This window comes from Mesocricetus auratus, unplaced genomic scaffold, assembly GCF_017639785.1.
Source record: "Mesocricetus auratus isolate SY011 unplaced genomic scaffold, BCM_Maur_2.0 Super-Scaffold_100004, whole genome shotgun sequence".
Taxonomy (NCBI): Eukaryota; Metazoa; Chordata; class Mammalia; order Rodentia; family Cricetidae; genus Mesocricetus; species Mesocricetus auratus.
In genome coordinates, this window is record NW_024429189.1 from 115,940,756 (window position 1) to 115,960,585 (window position 19,830).

The following is a 19,830-nucleotide window of genomic DNA, read 5'->3' on the forward strand; positions in this document are numbered from 1 at the left end:
CCTGGGAGCTTTCTGAAGAAATCATGTGATTGTCACGTGTTCAGAGTTTATAATGTGTGGGCATCTTAAGGCAAAAAATAAAGTGATGCATATTGGAAATCAAGCCAGTGTGCTAACAGTCCCAAAAACTTGGTATCTGTATCTGAGAGACCATTGGTTTCTTTGGGCCATTCTTCTGTTCTATACAGAAAACTCCTACCTTGCTCTTAACACTGCAGTGTGCTTTGTGGCCACGGATAACAGGGGTGCACCCATAGATCCAGGAGGGACAACTGTGGGTGACAGCGTAGTGGTACCTTATTCCCCTCTCATATTTGTCATGGCCTTTTATATTTTTATTAGAAACATGGTTATCAGATGCCTCGTTTGTCTGCCCCTCAGCAGTTCCATACTTCTGAGTGATGGTGTCAGAAGGGGAGAGCTGCCAGGCCTGGTCTCAGTCCATCCTTTAGGACGTGTTTGGAGATGGTTTGCTTAGACCTTTCAGTTGGAGGTTGCTGTGACCAGCAGCCAGCTAGCTCACTGCACTTCACCCTGTGCGTGTGGAGACTAGAACTGAGCACAAGTTAGAAGAGCTAGACAGTACCCAGCTCTCCTTTCTGTACAGGTGACACCGGTGCTGTGTGAGACACTTAGTGGAGGTGAGTGGTGGGTGGCCTGGCTTCCGTGCCTGGGCAGCATTTTCATTAGACTTCCTTAACTTATGGGGATTGCATTAGTTTTCTTTTGAATGGAGAAGTCTCATTTAAAGCCTTTGTACGGATTGCCATCTTGTTTGTTTAGAACTTTGAAACAGTAGTTTGTTACTCTTGGAGCACAGGACCTACAGAGCAGAACATGGAAGTGTGGTCTTATAGTTCCCGATATACATATACTCTCTGGTTCCTAAATGAAAGAGCTGAATTTTTAGTATTTTTATCACCCATCTTTCGAGGTGTGGTTTTGCTGTATAGTACAGGCCAGCCTCACTCTCGACCCTCCCGCTTCAGCTTTAGACATGCCAAGCTTTTCTTCAGAGTGGTCTTGACTTGTGTTGACATCTTAAGTGACCTGTGATTTTCATGAAGTAGCTGGGGTTAATATTTGCGCTATTTACTAAAGTACCTACCACCAAAATACACCGTGTAGTTTTATATGATTGTTGGTAAGTCTGTATCATAAACAGAATTGTTGATACATCTTTAATTTGTGCAATAATGTATGTAGCAATTGAGTGTCAATTAAAAAACACCTCTTTGTGATCCTAAAAAAAAGATCATGAGTCTAGCAAGATGGAACCTTGGCTAGATTTTCCCTCCCCTACTCTGAACCCTCCCCTGTCCCTTTCTGACATACTTGTTCCTGGAATTGTATTCTTAAGTTACCTACATTCAAGCCTTTATCTCAGAATCTGTTTTCAGGACAGAGAGAGATAGAGAAAATAGAATGTGAGACTTTCCAACTATGGGAAATCAGGGTTTAAAAAAAAAAACAGGAGAAAATAGGTAATGTAGGCAATGGCAGTATTCAAAGAAGTGATGTTTAAGGCATTTCCAAAACTGACACACACAGATATCAAGCTGAAGTTTCAAGAAGTCCAAAGCCTAAGCAGAATAAATAAAAATGAATCAAAAGGGCTGCAGAGATGGGTCGGTGGTTAAGAGGACTGTTCTTCAGAAACCCTGGTTTAAATCCCAGCACCTACATGGTGGCTCATCTCAGATGTGATTATTATAAAATTGGTGGTAGAGATTAGATGTGGTAATGTGTACCTGTGATTCCCCAGAACATGCTTGTAGTCCCACCATTTGGGAAATGGAAGTACAAGGATCAGAAGTTCAAGGTCTTCCCACAGAGTAAAATCAAGCAGTCTGAGCTATATCAGACCTTATAAAACACAAAAACACACGAACCCATACACACACAAGCACACACATACATGCACACAAACACACACAGAAACACACACAAACACACACACTCGAAGAAAGGGAAGGAGGGAAGGAGAGATGGTTGTCAGCTGATGCATGAAGAAAGCCTCTACCAACTTCAGAGGACTGCAACCCTAATAGTGTAGTGTCAGGCCAACATGTAAATGAGCTAAACCACTGTGACAAAAGCTGGAAAATTGTCAGATGTAGTTACACATGTCCGAGGCAGAGGTTTGAGGGTTGTAGTTCCAGGACAACTTGTGATATATATATATATATATATATATATATATATATATATATATATATATATCAAGATCTTGTCTAAAACAACAAAAAATCTTTGAAAAATACACACATTTAGACATTTAGATACTTTCCACCTAGTATTCACACCTATCTCCCAGCACTTGGGAGGCAGAATGAGCAGGAATTCAAGGCCAACTTGGGCTAACTAGAAAGTTCCACACCAGCCTGGGCTATGGTCTCAAAAAGCCAAAAAAGGAAAAAAAATTTTGGGTCTTCTACACACGCACACACACACACACACACACACACACACACACACACACACACGCTCCACATGTTAGAATAGTTGTGCTATGATATAATAACATGACCAGAAGCAACTTATGGAGGAAAAGAGTTTATTATGGACTTAAGGTTCCAGAGGTATAAGAGTCTATCACGGCAGGAAGGCATGGCAGCAGGAGCAGGAAACTGAGATCCACATATTCGACCTCAGACACACAGCAAATGGGAATGCGTGCGACTATGAAATCTCAAAGCTGGCCTCAAGGGATGTACTTCCTCTATCAAACTTATAACCACCTAAGCCTCCCTGAACAGCACCACCTGGGGCCAAGTGTTCAAATACAGGATCTTGTGGGGGATATTTTCGTTCAGACCACCATGATAGCCTTCTAAACAACCAATGACATAAGGAAATCACAATGCAGATAGAAACTTCAATAAGGTCAGGTGCCTCTGCTGGCTGGGAGAGGTTGGAGGCCCAGCAGCTCCTCTGTGGAAGGGCAGATGAAGGGCATCAATACCAAGTAAACACAGACAAGGAATTCTGGGCACTAGAAGGTGGAACCATGCCCAGAAATTCAGAGCCTTTGTTATTAACTCTGTGGTAACCAAGGGAGCCCGTTTGCAGGCCCCCAGAATGTAAACAGTCATTCAAGTGTATGTAGAGTTTGCCCGATAACTTTCACAACGTCTTTGTATTGAAGTCCTTATCTGCTTAGAGGGAGGCAGCTTCTCAGAATTTGGACAGCCCGCCCTTTCCCCACCCCCTTTTCCAGTACAATATGAAGTGAAAATGTTGTGCTGCTCTAAAAGAACGCTGTAGATTGGGTGGCTCAAATTGGGTGGGTCATTTCAAACAGTTCTGGAGACTGGAAAAGTAAGACCAAGACGTTGGCAGATTGCATGTTTGCTGAAACTACTTCCTGGCTTGTGTGTGTCAGTGTCCCTGCTGTGTCCTGAACAAGGAGGAAGTGGGTGCTTCCACATCTTTTTATAATGGCACTGAGCCGTTCATGGAGGTGTCACCCCTCCTGACATCATCAACTTCCTCCTCATGCCGTTGCTTTAGGTGTAGGGTTTCAACACACATTTGACCCTTAGTAAAAGCTGTTTATACCTATGTGTGATACCATAGTTAAAAATGAATTGGTAGGGGCCAGGGTTGTCATTCAGTAATGGAGGCTTAGCAAACCCTAGCTTCCATCCTCAGCAGCAAAAAAGAAAGGAAGGTAGGAAGAAAAGAAAAAAACAAATGAAGCATCAACAGACTCAGAAATATCATATTTAATTGGTTTAATCCTGTTTATTATCCAACAAAATTTTTGAACAAGATGACAGGGGGATTATATAAATCAGATTAGCGGTAGTTGAAGCTCACTGGCATATTTCCTCCAAAAAAATATCATCACCTTGAGGGAGGCTTCCTCCTGGTCTTCCTCTAAGGTAGCCTTTCAGTCTAGCTCTAGACTGCATCACTTTGGTCCAGAGATAGAAGACAGTTCCTTAGTCTAGACCTAGAAAGGATTCCCTTGGTCTGGACCTAAAACATGGTCCCCTTTAAGTGGACCTAGGCTACTTTTCTAACCAAATTAACCCATTCAGAGAGAACCTCAAAGTTCACAATAAGATACAAACTAGTAAAAGTTACAGCTGTCCCTGCCCCTCTCCAAACTGCATCCTATAGAGAATGGGCCCTGCACCGTCCCAGGGCAGCACAGTGGAGATGTCTCTGTTGGTGAGGTGTGCGGGAGAGCTGGCCTTGAATATACAAGGGGGGGAGAGCTAGTGCCACAGACTGTCATCACAGGGTGGCATGGGCGAGGGAGAGAACCCCCCTTGCTCCTTGCCCCTCAGTGATAGATACTGCCTGATAGTCCCAGATCACAAGAATGGGATTGCTGATGGCGCCCCTCACCCGCTGCATCACTTAGGAGAGTGGGCCCTGCACTTAGCGCAGGCAGCAGACAGCGCAGTAGAGCTGACCTTGCTGATGGAGGCACAGGTGATCCTGCCTGTAGGCGATCTGACTCTACCCTTCATCTACCGAAGGTGGGGTGGGGGAAGGAGAGATGACCTCCTCTCTCTGCAGCTGCCTGTGGCGGGTGGGAGAGACGGCCCTGAGGTCAGGAGAGTGGAAAATTGGCACTGCACTCCACCACTGGCATCAGCTGTAGGGAGAGAAGGCCGTGCACCTCATCTGGGCAACTCAACAGACCTGACCCTGCCCACCCCTCTACCGTGTGGTGGCACGTGTAAGGAAAAAAAAATGACCTCCCTCCCCTAGGCGCATGCCACCTGTGGCAGGTGAGAGAGCTGGCCTCTGGCCCTCGAGGGTGGGAGAACTGGCCCATCCCCCACCCCGGCGTGCACACCAGCTGTGGTACATGGGAGAACAGGCCGGACACCCCGCTTGGGTAGGCAGGACATTAAAGCTTATCCTGTTGGCAGGGGTACAGGCGAGCCAGGCCTATGGGTGTGACACCAGGAGAGCTGCTCCTGCCCCCTCCCTGGTATGCCATGAAATAGCAAAGGTAAGGTTAATATGCCCTCCCTCCCACCCCGTGTCACCTTGCCACAGGCCAGAGAGCAGACCTCCAGGACATGAGAATGGGGGCTGGCCCTGCCCCTCACCAAGTGCATCAATCCAGAGAGCAGGCCCTGCACCTCGCCCGGGCTAAACAGTAGAGCTAGCCCTGGTGGTGTGAGTGCAGGTGAGATCAGGAGACCCTGCTCCTTGCTGTCTGCTAATCGGGTGAGTTAGCTGGGGTGCTTCTGGAAGCTCTCCTGGGTGCTGATGATGAGAGCTAGCAGACTGACCAACCCAGGCTACCACCCAGACCCAGAACCAGGACTACAAGGTAGCCCGCTCTGTGTGTGTTATGATCAATCACATCTTCAAGAGAGAAATTGCAGGAACCCACGAACCTCTTTTGCACTGTGAGTTCAGCTGCTGTGGATACAGCAGGGATGGATGCCCCCCCAGAATTTCCTGTGATTTCCTTTCGTGTAAGTGTGGCAGTCAAGGCATAAGGGGTAGCCATTTCATTGCCATCCTTTTTGACATGTATCTGTCCGTTGGTGTATGTGTGTCTGCGTTCTGTGTGTGCACCACAGTGCACACGTGGAGGTCAGAGGGCAACCTGCAGGAGTCTGTTCTCTCCTTCTACTGTATGGGTCCTAGAGCTTGAACTCAGGTCATCAGCCTTGACAACAAGCACCTTTACCTACCGAGCCATCTCTTCGGCCTCATTTATTAAACAAAGCCACACTTACTAAAGACTAACAAGGGCGGCCAGTCATGCTTAGAAATTGTTTCCTGAGTGTGGTGGCTTTCATTTTAGCTACTTTAAGTGAAACATCCTTAGAAGACACAGCTTCTTCCTGAACCTGGCTTTAATTTGTCTTTATGGGTACGCAATTGTACACATGGTCTTCTGCACTTCTGAGAGACGCTGTTCAGACCAACCAACCCCAAAGTACCCATCTTTGCCAGCTCTCTGGTCTTTTCTCTGCACCGCAGTACCAAGGACTTGGATCCTTGTCAGAAATTTCAGGGAGACAAAAAACCCAAACACAAAAAGGGAAATCCTCAAGAAACAGGCAGGTAGAGGCCTCCACTAATCACTGGGTCTTTATTCTCCTTCTGACAGGCAGTATCTTTTGTTGTCAAGCAAGCGGTAGGTAATAGTCAACTTCAAGGTGTCTTTGTGTTTTTTCTCAGTGGCCCTGACAGTGTCACATGGCCATACTTGAGCTTGTCACTTAGGAGTTGACCACTTAACAAGGTCAGGGGTGGTTTCCCCGAAGAAATGATGACTTTTCTAGAAGCAGTATGATGATAGCTTGATTTGCTAAAATGTTTGCCTTGCAAACATGAGTTCTAGCCCCATAACCTGTGGTAAATAGGCAGGCATGGATAGAATAGGCAGGTGTCCACTTGTAAGCCTAGTACTGGGGAGGTGGAAACAGGTTCTCTCAGGTTCACTGGCCAGCGAGACTAGCCACTTGGTGAGTCCTGGGCCCAGTGAAAGACCTTGTCTCAAAAAGAAAAGTAGATAGTTTTCCCTGCTCTCATGTACACCCACACACACATGTATACACATTTGCATACACAAGGGCACCTGCACACACTTGAAAACACACACGCACATATGAACACACTTACCAACACTTTTTTGTGTGATATCTTTTAAGTGAATAGACCCCTTGTAGCTTTTACCCTAGGATTATGTTTGTGGGGGTAGGGTTGGGGGCATGGACATCTGAGGTGTGTGCTTGCTTAGCATTCATGGGGCCCTAGGTTCAATCCCTAATATTAGAAATAAGCAAAATAGAACAACACCCACCAAAAAACATCCCATAAAAAGAGTGAACAAAATAGAGCTTTATTTGACTATTTCTATAGATCATTCTGAGAGCTTGTATCAACAACCTGGAAATCTAGACCATTTCCTAAAGGGCAAAGTAACTATAGTCAACCAAGTCTAACACATGGCTCTTCATTGCCGATTGTAACAAAGGACTATTATTCAATATTCCTGTGTACTACAACCACTCTACCTCCTGGAAGTATCAGCATATTTACCCCATTACCCAAGAAGTCATCACAGGTTAAATCCACAGTAGGTGTGCAGTAACTAAGATACCCCTGAAACACCAATATAGTGAAGTTCTGTGGACCAGATGGAATAGCCTTCCTCCACCCCAGGGGCCCTGCTCACAGAGCCGCCACACTCTCAAGCCTCCCATGCTTAGCCACACATAGCTACAAAATAAGATTTTCATGGCATTACAATTTGTATCACCTACCAATGTCCAAAGGACTAAAGGCACATTGAGAGAGGGATTACTTGGGAACACCAAGTGTCATCATTGGACCACAGTGGTTCTTACTGCCCCAGCTACAAAAGAAAAGGCATGCAGAATCTTCAGGAGCCCAGAACATTAATGAGACACCTGAGTTTTCACTGACTCCCACGAACAACTTCACATATTTATTTGAAGCAATGGTGATCTCCTACTAAGAGGCACCTCGGGGAAAGACACTCTTTGCAGATAACAAACCCAAATGATTTTACAAGTGAAGGGGAGAACATTCACCCTGTCTCTTGGGAGTTAGAGGTGCTGGTGTGTAGCTCAGAGGTAGAGCACTTGCCTAATGTGCAGAAGGCCCTGAGTGTGATCCCTAACACAAAAACCCTAAGAATTGCCAAGTTTGTACTATAACACAAACCAAATGAACCAAATATGAAACAGACACAGGAAGTGAACGTGGCTACTCTGATTACCAGGATCAGGACAGTCATGTGTAAGACAGAGGCACAAACATCTCTGATTTGGACCTCAAGCGCACCAAATGCTAATAAAAAGTACACTCTGTTATCTTCATGCTTCCCTGGGGAGACAGAGGGAGATTTTTCCCAATTCCTCAGAGAAAGAGAGAGAGAGAATGTTAACATTCACATTACACTTGAGTGTTCTGTTATTCTCCCCAAATAGAAAAGTACAAAAAATAAAACATCTGTATTTTGTATCTAGACACATCTGGAGAAAGTGTGATAGCTTTAGAGCTAAGTGGTGAACAGTCCTCTGGCCGCCCTGTGCTGGCTCACCGCCAGTTACAACTTCATTCTGGAAACCAGATGTAGGACAAAGGCCTCACCCTCCAGAGGCAGCTCTCTGGGCCCCAGGAGGAAAAGGGGGCTTCGGCCCCACATAAGATAGTTGAGGAGTCACAGATGGATCATGTGCTCAGATGAAACAAACCACCTTCAAGGTTCCTTCCCCTGAGGACTGCCAGGGGTCAGCCACAGCCTTGTGTGAGCATAGACGCAGGCACACCTCACTTGGCAGCAGCCTGCTGGTCTTCATGCTTCTGGAAGGCACTCAAGATTTCTGTGATGACACTGGGATCCTCCAGGGTAGTGGTGTCCCCTAGATCCTGCCCCTTGCTGGTGATGATCTTCCTTAACAGCCTCCTCATCACTTTCCCAGATCTGGTTTTGGGGAGACGCTTCACCACCTGACAAAGATGGGTGGTGTTAGGGTCTGGACAGTGCTCTCTGTCCCCAGTGTCTCCCCGCACCCGACAGAGTAAGAGTTCTCTTGTGGAGGATAACACTTCTCACTGAAGACTGACTCCACAGCAGCTGTCTGACACATGAGCCAAGTAAGGTCTTGCAACCTGACACTGAAGGACAGGATCTAACCTGTGTGGAAGCTTTGCTAACCCCTCCAGGTCTGACTGCTGGGTTTTGTTTACCTCCACTGTACTTGAGTAGGTTCCTACTCATCCCAAGCCTGGGACTTAGTTGTGTAAAAGCCACTGAGCAGAAAATTTTGTCTTACAATCTGAAGCAAATGTTAATACTTTAAGAGCTGTGTGTGTGTGTGTGTGTGTGTCTGTCTGTCTGTCTGTCTGTCTGTCTGTCTATGTGTGTGTGTGTGTGTCTGTGTCTGTCTGTCTTTCTGTCTGTGCGTGTGTGTTGATGATAGTACTAGCTAGAGACTGAACCCAGGGCTCCATGTATATAAATTTTTAGCAATGACTCTGTCTTTGGAGATAGTTCGCGTCATGAGTACAGTGGATAGGTCAGCAGTGTGAGCAATATGAAGCTGGGCTCTTCCTGCCTCAGAGGATCCCAAGCCCAGGAATCACAATGGAGAGGTTCAGTCAAGGTAGGAAAAACCTGAAGAGACTGGGGTCACCCAGGCCTTCCTGCAGGAACTTGACTCCTTGCTGGGCTGGAGGACCTGGTGCTTTCCCTGACTCTCAAATCTTTAAAATCTGTAATTGGGCTGAGTATAGCCCAGTGGTAGAGCGCATGCTCAGCACTCACAAGTCTCTGGGTTCAATACTCTCATGATTCCGATCTTAAATGCCCTCCAAATACTATGTTGAAAGTGTAATCACCACTTTGTCCTGTTACTGGGAGATAGTGGAATTTTAGGAGGTGGGATCTAATGAAAAAACCTAGGTCATTGGGAGAATAGCCTTTGAAGGACACATTAGCTCCTCCCTCCCTCTCAGCTACCATGATTTAAGCAGCTCTGTTTGCCGTATGTTTCACACCAAAACAAGCAGTGTGTGTGCAAACAAAAACACAGTCCAACCAACCAACCATGAACTGTAACTGTGAACCAAAGTAAAACCTTCCCACCATTTAAGTTAATTATTCCAGGCATTTTGTCACAGAGATGGGAAATAAACACATGCCTAGCGCCACAAAAAGAAAAGAAAAATCTATCCTCCTTACCGTTCAGTCCTGTACCTGAAGCCAGCTTTCAAATACAGTGCAAAAGCATCTAGCCTTGCCTAGGACTGTGTCCTAAACAGGTGGGTGCTGTAAACTTCAAATGCTATGGCCCTTCCCATTCTCAGGAAAACACACAGGAAAACCCAAACCACTAATGACAGTTTTGATGTTGGTGGAAAAGGAGCCTCGTGGTTGTGAAACTTCACCATTACTTGACATTTGTGGGAAGCAGGGGAGATTTAAAGAGAGCAATGCTATCCCCCAAGGGGGAGTTGACTCACCAGGATCTGGTCAGGCACGGCATACTTGGCGATCTTGGTGGCCACTGCCAACTTGAGTTCATTTACTACCATGTTTGTATCGCTGGTGTCATCTTTCAGCACAATGAAAGCAAATGCAGCTGGAAAGAGAACGAGGGTCTCTAAGTCCTGACATGGTTACAAAGTAGCAACAGGCTTCAGCTACTGCAACCCTGAAGGAGCATTCCCACTGCACTCCAAGTGAAAGCACCCCCAAGAGCAGCTCTGTCCTTGTTCCCGCATGGGTAGTCATGCATGATTGAGAGCGTGACACAGCAGCAGTGCTGATGGCTGTGTGTGACCACAGACATGTGACTCGACATTCTGCTCCCTGGGCTGTGAAAGAATGCCTGGTGTGGGCTGTCTGGAGATCAGTGCAAGATTGTCTAGCGGTGCACTGGCGAACACAAGGGTCCATGCCCAACAACACTGTGGTTCCTTAGCACAGTGGCTTTTTAACATAGAAATGAGTTCCCTGAGGCTGGGGAAATGGCTCAGCCAGTAAAGTAGGAGCCACACGGGGATAATAACCTGAGTTCAGACCCCCAGCGCCTAGATAAAAAGGCTAGTTAGGCATGTGGTGCATGCCTATAATCCTAGCCCTGGAGAGGCAGAGAGGAGGATCCTGGGGCTTGCTGGGGAGCCAGTCTAGCCAATCAGTGAGATCCAGGTTCAGTGAGAGACCATGTCTCAAAAACTCAGTGGAAAAGAGCTAAGCAAGACATTTGAGTCTGGCCTCTGGCCTTCACATGAATGCACTATACAAACATGCATGAGTGTGAACTCTCTCTCTCTCTCTCTCTCTCTCTCTCTCTCTCTCTCTCTCTCTCTCTCTCTCTCTCTCATTGCATGGCCATAATTCAATTGCTTGTTGAATGTGTTGGGGCTATTGTGTTGGACAGTATCAACCTTCAAACTCTTATCACAGAAGAAAGTTCTACTGGGCTGCAAGGTGAATGCATGTGTCAGTACAAACACAAGATAACATTTTTCACTATCCTGGAGAGTTCTAGAGAGGATGTACTGTGGCTCCTGTTGCCACACAAGGATCTACTCTTGCTGTTTGCCCTGTGTCCTGCCACCATTTCTGATGACCTGTCCTCCCTACTGCCCTACACTGCCCCTCCTCTCATGAAGAGTTCATGTACTTCTGTGCAGCTCTCCAGTCACTTGTTTGTCTGCTCTGCACCGGATCCCGTCTTCCAAATGTATCCTTCCCTGAGCTTCTTTTACATACTACATACACTATGAACTTCCTCACAGACCATGCTTACTGCTCAGTGTCTGTCTCTCCTTTCTGTTCCCTGACCACCCCGTCAGGTGGATCCATGGTGGCCGAGGCTTCACCTACTTCACATTCACTGCTGTGTCTCCAGCATCTAAACCATGCCTGGAGTAGGGTGCGTGCTTGATAAAGATGTTGGTGAATGGCTGTTTCCTGCACAGGCTATGATCTGCATGTAGTGAACCAAACTGCTACCACAAAGGCTTCCCCATCTCCACCTGAAAAACTCATATTCGGCCCTCAAAGCCCAGCTTGGTTAACTTACACTCTGTGATACTTTGTCTGACTCTGTCCACAAGTTATAGTATTCAGTCTCTGAGAATGACTGACAGCTTCTCTGTCCCCACCCTATCAAGTTGTGAGCACTTCAGAGGGAAGAACTGCATTGTTTCATCTTGGCAGTTGATGTGGCACTGGAGACAGACCTGGATTATGGATTCCAGAGGCAGGGACAAGGGGTGGTGGAAGAGCAGACCAAGAGCCAGACAGAGGTGTGCAAGGTCCAAGCGGTCATAAACCAGCAGGACCAGAGGCTGGCCAAAGCCCACAGTGTTCAGGTCCTAGTCAAACTACAGCCAGAGGCTTCCATTGCTCAGACGGAGTGGGAACAAACATGCAAGTATTTTCAAGGAGCCTGACATTAACTAAGAGCTGTGAATGGGCTATCTGTGTATTCCACATCTGTTAGAAGCCAATACAACACCTAGCATCATGCTTACTATCTGTAAATTTCCCTTGCAGTCCTGTAAGCACGCAGGGGCTGACAATACCTATGCTGAGTGCTGCTGCCAGAACAGGAAGAGACCAGAAGGCCCAGACAGTGTCAAGCATCGAACACCACACTGGGAGTGCCCCTGAAGAACCCACATACAGGCAGAGTAGCCGAGGCAGAGCACAACCCAGCATAGCCCGCCTAATCTAAAGCTATCCCTCTGCAGCGCAGCTTTTTTTGACCTTGTTCATATTTTCTGGGGCTCATCAGGGGCTAATAAATACCCAAAGGCAAGGCAGAAGGTGCCTGGGGGCCACAGGCTGCTTTTAGCGGTTCTTTGCCCTCTTGAGTTCAGGAATGAAGTACTGACAGTGTCTTGAAACCCAAATTGAACCTTCACAGCTTCTAAATGCAGCACCAATGTGATGCAGATCACTGGACCTCCGAGATATAAAGTGCTGGCACCCCAAAAGTGGTCCAGGTCCCTAATCAGATGAGGTACCTTCACAGTCACCCGCGAGGAACTGTTCTCACTGCTAACCACTCCCCAACCTGATGCTATCTAGACTTTGCCTCTGCTGGAGACTCCCAAACAGCCCTCCCACATGCCTGTGTCCCCCTAACAAGGTCACAGACGCATCAGCACATTGGTTATATGGTAATGAAGGATGCTGTTTTTAAAGCACTTAATTGGTTTTTAAATTTTTCAACAAGTCAATTCAAAGAAAGTGTCTGATGGGGCTACTAGAGATATGGCTCAGGCATTAAGAACACCAGCCACTAGCCGGGCATTGGTGGTGCACGCCTTTAATCCCAGCACTTGAGATCTCTGTGAGTTCGAGGCCAGACTGATCTGCAGAGAGAGTTTCAGGACAGCCTCCAAAACAATACAGAGAAACCCTGTCTCGAAAAATCAAGAAAAAAAAAACACCAGCCACTCCACCAGAGGCCCAAGTTCCTATTCCCAGCATCCTCATGGCAGCTAATAACCATCTGTAAATCCAGTCCCAGGAGATCCAATGTCCCACTCACCCCTAGCCCCACCCGTGCAATCCCTATTCTCTGTGGACACTGCACACACACAGTGCACAGACATTCATGCAGGCAAAACATCCATAGACATAAAATAAAAATACAGAAAAGAAACGGTCCTGTCTGAGGGACTGCGGAGCAGTGGTAGACTGCAAACTTAGCATGTTTGAGGACTTGGGTTCTAGCCAGGACATTTTTTAAAAAGTTAACTTGTTTGAGTAAATACAGCAGCACAGAAGTGTAGACAAGAGGCAGGTGATAGCTGGAGAAAGCTGTAACCTGGAATGTCCCTAAGTGGAGAGAGAACACTCAATCCCACTGGGCAGGGAAGGCAAGGTCATCTGGTGCAGAAATGACCTCACACGGACTTAGGATATGACCAGGTCACTCTGAGTGCTGTGGACCTGCCATTGCAACACTCAAGTGTTTCCAGGCACTGCCACTTGGGAATTGGTTGACTCGGGGTGGAGACAGGGGATTAAAGCAACACATCATTGGTTTAAGATCATTCTGATACCTTACCCTGCCCTCCCTTGCCACGTCAAAATGCAGTGGAGTCACAGATGAAGCTTCCCCAGCGTCTCACACACAGCCTGCTACAGCGCAGTGCACAGGTAGGGTAGCTGCAGAGCTGGCACGAGTGCTGAAACCACGCAGGCGGGTGGGCAGCAGGACATGCATAGGGCTTAGAAAGTGCCCTGGAGAGATCTATAGCTAACCATTGGGCCAACCTCCCGGAGTATAATCGGAGGGAGGGAGGAACAATAATATGAACAAAGGAGTCAAGACCATGATGGGGGAAACTACAGAATCAGCTGACCCAAGCTAGTAAGAGATCACTGACTCCACACTGTCAACTGGGGAACCAGCACAGGACTGAATTAGGACCCCTGAATATAGGAGATAATGGTATGGCTTAGGCAGTATGAGGCCAATGGCAGTGGGACCAAGATCTAATTATAATGCATAAACTGCCTTTGAGGAGTCCATTCTCTATGGAGAAACACTTTGCTCAGACTAGACATGGGGTGGGGGTGGGGGCTTGGTCTTGCTTCAAGGAGATGAGGAGACAGACTTAGTTGACATCCTAGGGGAGGCCTTACCCTCTCTGAGGAGTGGATGGGAGGTAGGATGTGGGGAAGAAGGGGAGGGCATGAGGAGGGAGAGGGAACTGGGATTGGAATTGAGAGAGAGAGAGAGAGAGAGAGAGAGAGAGAGAGAGAGAGAGAGAGAGAGAGAGAGAGAGAGAGAAGAGTGAGCAAGCCCAGTAGATACTAGGAACAGAGAACAGAGGAGACTTCCTAGGTCAGCCAGGGGCCAAATAGGTCAAGGCTTCATGTGGCCTAGTGTCCTTAAGATCAGCAAATCTAGGCATTTCATACATTTCATAGCTCAGACCCTCAATGCTTACCTTGCTCAGTTTCCTCACCAGAAAGGCAACAGTATGGCCCATAAAGGCCTTTCACTGCATCCTCAGAGACCTATTGTTCCTTCTACTGGGGTATCCTGTTGGGCATGAATCTCCAGAGTAGAGAGAAGGGGGCACTTACCTTCTCCCTTGATGTCATGAGGATACCCAATGACAGCAGTTTCTGGAACAGCAGGGTGGTCAGCCTGTGCACAACAGAGGACAAAAGGCCCTGAGGTGACTTGGGTGTGCAATCCCAGCCTGACTCTGAGGTCAACAGAGGCATCATTATAGTTCCAGGCAAAGTAAAAGGCAAGCTGAGCTTACCATTGCATCCTCAATCTCTGCGGTCCCCAGGCGGTGACCACTGATGTTGATGACATCATCCATGCGCCCTGTGATCTGGTAATAGCCACCCTCAGTCCGGTGAGCTCCATCTCCAGTGAAGTAATAACCTACACCATAGTGGGGAATTCAGTACCAAGGACTCTGAACCAGCCCCAGCACAGTCCATGGTCCAGCCCCACCCTGGAAGCTAACTCTGAAGGTGGGCTGGGTTGTTCTGTGATCTCCCTCCAGCAACTAATGCAAAACCACCTCTCTAGGCGATGCCAGGCTGTACACTGAAGAGAGGGCAAGTGGCACTGAGACTACATCCCATGACTGATGTCAAGACTGCAAACATTCAGGGAGCAGAAAACAGACATTAGCACAGTTGGGATGGCCCCATCAATATGAACATCAGCTGTAACTTTGGGACTGGGAATTGCAAGTTTCAGTGAGGCAAAGATGATGGCAGTCAACCAACTTCCAACCCAGGACCCAAAAGAAATGTAAGAAGAACAGGAATACAAACTATGAGAACACCCAGCCTTTGCAACAGCTTCCTAGGCATGTTTCTTCACTCATTTTCCCAGTATATACCAATATGTCCATCCCACACAGGAGCAGGTGTTAGTGGATAAACCCATGTCCACCCTGACCCCTACAGAGGCTTGGCATACCCACCCCACCCCACTCAAGATAAGTAAAGTTCAGGAAGCAAGGGGGCTTCAGACTCTCTTCCATAGAGCTGTCACATTACACTCAGTTGCCATGAGTTTAACCAGTCCCCTTATCTATGGAAACATGATTCCAGGAATCTATGGAGACAGTATAGAGCCCTAGCTGCTCACCTGGGTATGCTCTGAAGTAGGCATCTATGAACCTCTGGTGATCACCATAGATGGTCCTTGCCATGCCTGGCCAAGCTTGGGAAATGCACAGGGCCCCAGAGACGTCACCACCCTCCACGACATTGCCCTACAGATGAAGAGAGACATTCATGAGAGACCTGGCTAGCTCTGAGAGTCCTGACTGTTTGGCCTGAGGCACTGAACAGAACTGTCCAGAGCTTTCCCTCTGGCAAAGTCTGATGAGGGCACTGGCTTGCAGCAGTCATCAGCAGTGCTGTTTAAGATGGGGCTACAGGGAGTGTGTGAGGACTTGGCCTTTACTCCGGGGGCCAAAGCCTGCATCTCAGCAACGGGCAGAAAGCCGGGGGTGTGGAAGGCTTGCCAGATGAGTAGCAAGGCCTATGTGCAGGGGACAACCTCAGCAGGACCCCACACACCTTTTCATCCAGGAGTGCTGGGACAATGCCAAAAAAGGGCCTCATGGCCATACCCGGGAGGATCTCTGCCCCATCTTCCGAGGGCCGTGGTGCGATGCAGATGCCACCAGTTTCTGCAGGAAGGATGAAGAAACACCAATTGACCTGAGAACCAGGGATGACCAGGTTCCAGAATGTGCCCATCTAGGCTAAGACTGCAATCTCCTCTGCTGTGGGCACAAGCAGAGCTCTTAGCTCTGCAATCAGCAGTTGGGTGTGGGTGCTACCCTCTGTTTAATAGGCCCTCACTGGGTCCGGCCTGTGTTTAAAATAGGGAAGGGGGAAAGGCCACCTACTTGCACAGGAAGATGAAAGAAATGAGCAGTTGAAGCCAGGACCTAGTTGACGCACCACAATGAATGGTGAAGTCTGTGTGGCCATTTCTCTGGCACCTGCATCTATCAGCGTGTATGGCAGCATCTCATGAGGCCCGCTGTGAAAAGTTGTCTCAAGTCTTCCAACACAGACAAGAGTTGTTCTTTGAACCTGCCTCACGCTGGCTACTTGAAACACAAGACTTCCAAAAGCTGTGTTACTGTATAGTGGTGGCCTCTTCCCCTGAAAACTTCCTTTTTCTGCTAAAATTTAAATTTAGACTCTGGATCCCTCCAACAAAAGGACTTGTCTTCCTCAGAAGTTTCAGAAAGGGGTGGCTCAGTGGCAGAAAACTATTGAGCATAGGAGAGACCCTGGGCTTGACTCCCAGCGCTGCACCAAAGTTAAAAAGGAAGGAAGCAAGCCAGGAAAGGGCCCTTGCCTACAAAGGACAGTGAACTCCGAGAACTTGCCAGTCCACTGGCCTCAGGCACTTGCCCTAGTGTGTCGCCTCATTTCCTCCTTACTCCAGTGCTCACACAGAGGCTATAAGAATCAAGCTTCTTTCTAATTTCAATAAAAGTATATATATGAAGAAGCATATCACACCAAGACTCAGGAAAGCGTCACACGTCCCCTAGCAGCCAGGCTGTACCTCTGAGCCTTCTGCTCTACAGCATGCTGAAGGGACATGGGCCTTGTGAGCGTCATCAGTCACTTGAGAGCATGAACCCTGGTGCTGCGTATGCATGACCCCTCCAGTCCCCAGCTAGTCCCCAGGCCTGCTCCAACCCCCACTTAAGAACACTCACCCGTCTGCCACCAAGTGTCCACCAGCGTGCATCTGCCATCACCCACGACATTGTGGAGCCACTCCCAGGCCTCGTGGTTGATAGGCTCTCCCACTGAACACACACAAGAGCAAGAATTATTTCCAAATTAAAAACTAGCAGTCTTCAAGAAGGCCTGAAGCCAAAAGGGATAAATTATTAGGAACAGCTCTGTGACCTTCCTGAAGGTTACATCAAAAAGCCTGGAAAGGCCTGTGCTCCCATGTCCAGGGTCAACAGAGTAATATACGTTATGATGAGGTATATTCACCACGTGAGGAACCAGAGTATCACCCACAGTGCAGGCTGAATCTGGCACAGAGTTTCTGAGGAGCAAGTGGTGCATTTGCTGTAATATTTAAGAGGGTATATCCCATACAACTACTTTGGACAATTTTCAGGGGCAGAATCTGTTAAAGCTAGAGATATGTTTACCCCAATACCTGAAATTTTGACTCCTGACATTCATTCCACAGAACTGAGAGTAGAACCTGACTCCAAAAAATGGACATGTACAAGGAGAGATACATGCCAGTCTTGCTCATCACAGCCAGAAAGAGACTGCCTTTAAGGGCAGAATGGATAAATTGTGGTGTATGTATACAGTGGAATACCATACAGCCATGAAAATAAGCAGACCATTACTACCTGAGACAACACTTTGTATGTCACCATCCATATGAAGTTCAGAACATAAGAATACATTCCAAGAGAACTTCTACAGTGGTCATAGTAAGGGGTTGCTGGAGGGAGTCTTCCAAATTCTCTTCTACTTTCTAGTGGTCATCTGTGTTATGTATGAAAGTCTGTATCAACCTGGCTCTTGGCATCTGTACATTTGACTGGATCTTAAGCCTCTGAAAAGAGGTACTGTGCCCTAGCATTTTGTGGCCTGACTTCTCAGTGTCTGTCAAGAAAGCTCCAGGATTAGCACACAACCCTTGATCGTCACTGTAGAGTAACTACTGCTGACACAATGGGGTGCCCCTCTTGCTGGTCACCTATCAGGACTCTCCGGTTCAGCACTATCTAGCAGAGCCCCACGCCCATTCTAAGCACTGTGCTCACCTGACCCCAACGTGCGCAGGGAGGAGCGGTCATATTTTTTCACCCAGTCATCCCCATACTTCAGTAGCAGCCGGACAGCTGTCGGGGCACCATAGAACTGGTTGATCTTTAGCCTCTGCACTGTCTCCCAGTAGCGACCTACAAAAGGGTTGTGATCAGTCAAAGATCCCACCAAGCACGGCCTATTTTACAGAGTTACTAAGGGCTGGGTTTATTGTATGATCATAGAAAGGGAGCAATAACCATCCCTGAAGAATGGGGTCCCAGAGAACCCCCTAATTACAAGGTGGCATGCAGAAGCTTCTACATCCAACCTTGGATGACAGCTCACGTGAGGTGTTCCACGTGAGCTAGCCAGGGATCAGCTTCAGACGTCATTGCTGCAAGTTTTAAAAAAAAATGACATGGAACTTTGATCAGTGGTGATTAAGTGGACCCCAAAGAAATGACTCATCTTCCCTTAGTAACAACATAGCCACTGGTATGTGTGCAGTCATGTGCCCAGAGAACACACACTTGATACTGAAACTCCATAGCTCACACTATTCTCTGAAGCTGCATTTAAGCAATGACCCTCCATCCCTGCTATCACCCCATTATGCTCCCTTGAGTGCAGCTGGGGGGACCAAGAGGCATCAAAGAAAAAGTTCATGCCCCAACTCTGCAGTGTGCTACGGCAAGGGCCAGCAGCAGAGCCTCTGCAATTTGACTACATTAAAGCAAATATTTGGGAATATTGTGTTGTGTAAGAGAAATACCAAAGACAGCAGGATAAGGTCATATCTTCAAAGTGCAAGCCATGTATGGTCCTGAAAGCTTGGGCTATGAGGCTAAGGAGGGAGGGAAAGATGGGCAGCTGGCTCAGGCTTCAAGATGTAGATAAGTGGGGTGGTCCAGATACAAGATGGAGAATATAAAAGTGATGGCTCTCAGCGGGTAGCTTCCAATAAAGGAGCAGTAAAAGTGAAAAGGGCAGTTTTGAGATAAGAGTACTCCCTGATCAGCCCTCTCTCATTTCCTCACACAACATTAGGCTCCAGTTCACCTAGCAGGGCTCATGGCCTCGCATCTCTAGTATCCACTTGAATTCTGGTCAATGGGACACAAGAAAAGTTCTCTTGCCAGATCCCAGCTTCCAGGCTTCTGTGACCTTTTCCTCCAACTTTGAGATCCCTCCCACACTACCTAGAGCAAGCCTCATCAGAATTCTTGGTCCTCACCGGCATCAGGGTAAACTGGGGTGCTCTCAAAAAGGACCGTGGTAGCTCCATTGCAGAGGGGTCCATACACCACATAGCTGTGTCCTGTGATCCAACCGATGTCAGCCACACAGCCGAAGACATCTCCTGGCTGGTAGTCAAACACGAGCTATGGATACAGAAAAGGACCCTGAAGAATTTGCCTTCCCCAAGTCACCCTTTTCCTACCCACCACTAAGACACAGTCATTTGCACAGTAATCTGTAACTGTGACACAATCACACAGTTGCCAGGAGTAAGGTGAGTGATGGCTGCAGAGGTTTCCCACACA

General features: G+C 47.6%; 1 protein-coding gene across 1 annotated transcript in view; it reads right to left on the bottom strand.

Moving 5' to 3' along the window:
• Positions 1-6,808: 6,808 nt before the first annotated feature.
• Positions 6,809-19,830, bottom strand: part of Acss1 (acyl-CoA synthetase short chain family member 1) — a 47,186-nt gene continuing 34,164 nt past the window's right edge. Inside the window, exons 6-14 of the mRNA XM_005072550.4 lie at positions 19,521-19,668; positions 18,301-18,438; positions 17,215-17,307; positions 16,049-16,161; positions 15,612-15,738; positions 14,764-14,891; positions 14,579-14,642; positions 9,982-10,100; positions 6,809-8,466 (exon numbers count right to left, since the gene is read on the bottom strand). Coding sequence (XP_005072607.1) covers positions 8,287-8,466; positions 9,982-10,100; positions 14,579-14,642; positions 14,764-14,891; positions 15,612-15,738; positions 16,049-16,161; positions 17,215-17,307; positions 18,301-18,438; positions 19,521-19,668 — 1,110 coding nt within the window. The 3' untranslated portion in view covers positions 6,809-8,286. The remainder of the gene's footprint in view (positions 8,467-9,981; positions 10,101-14,578; positions 14,643-14,763; positions 14,892-15,611; positions 15,739-16,048; positions 16,162-17,214; positions 17,308-18,300; positions 18,439-19,520; positions 19,669-19,830) is intronic.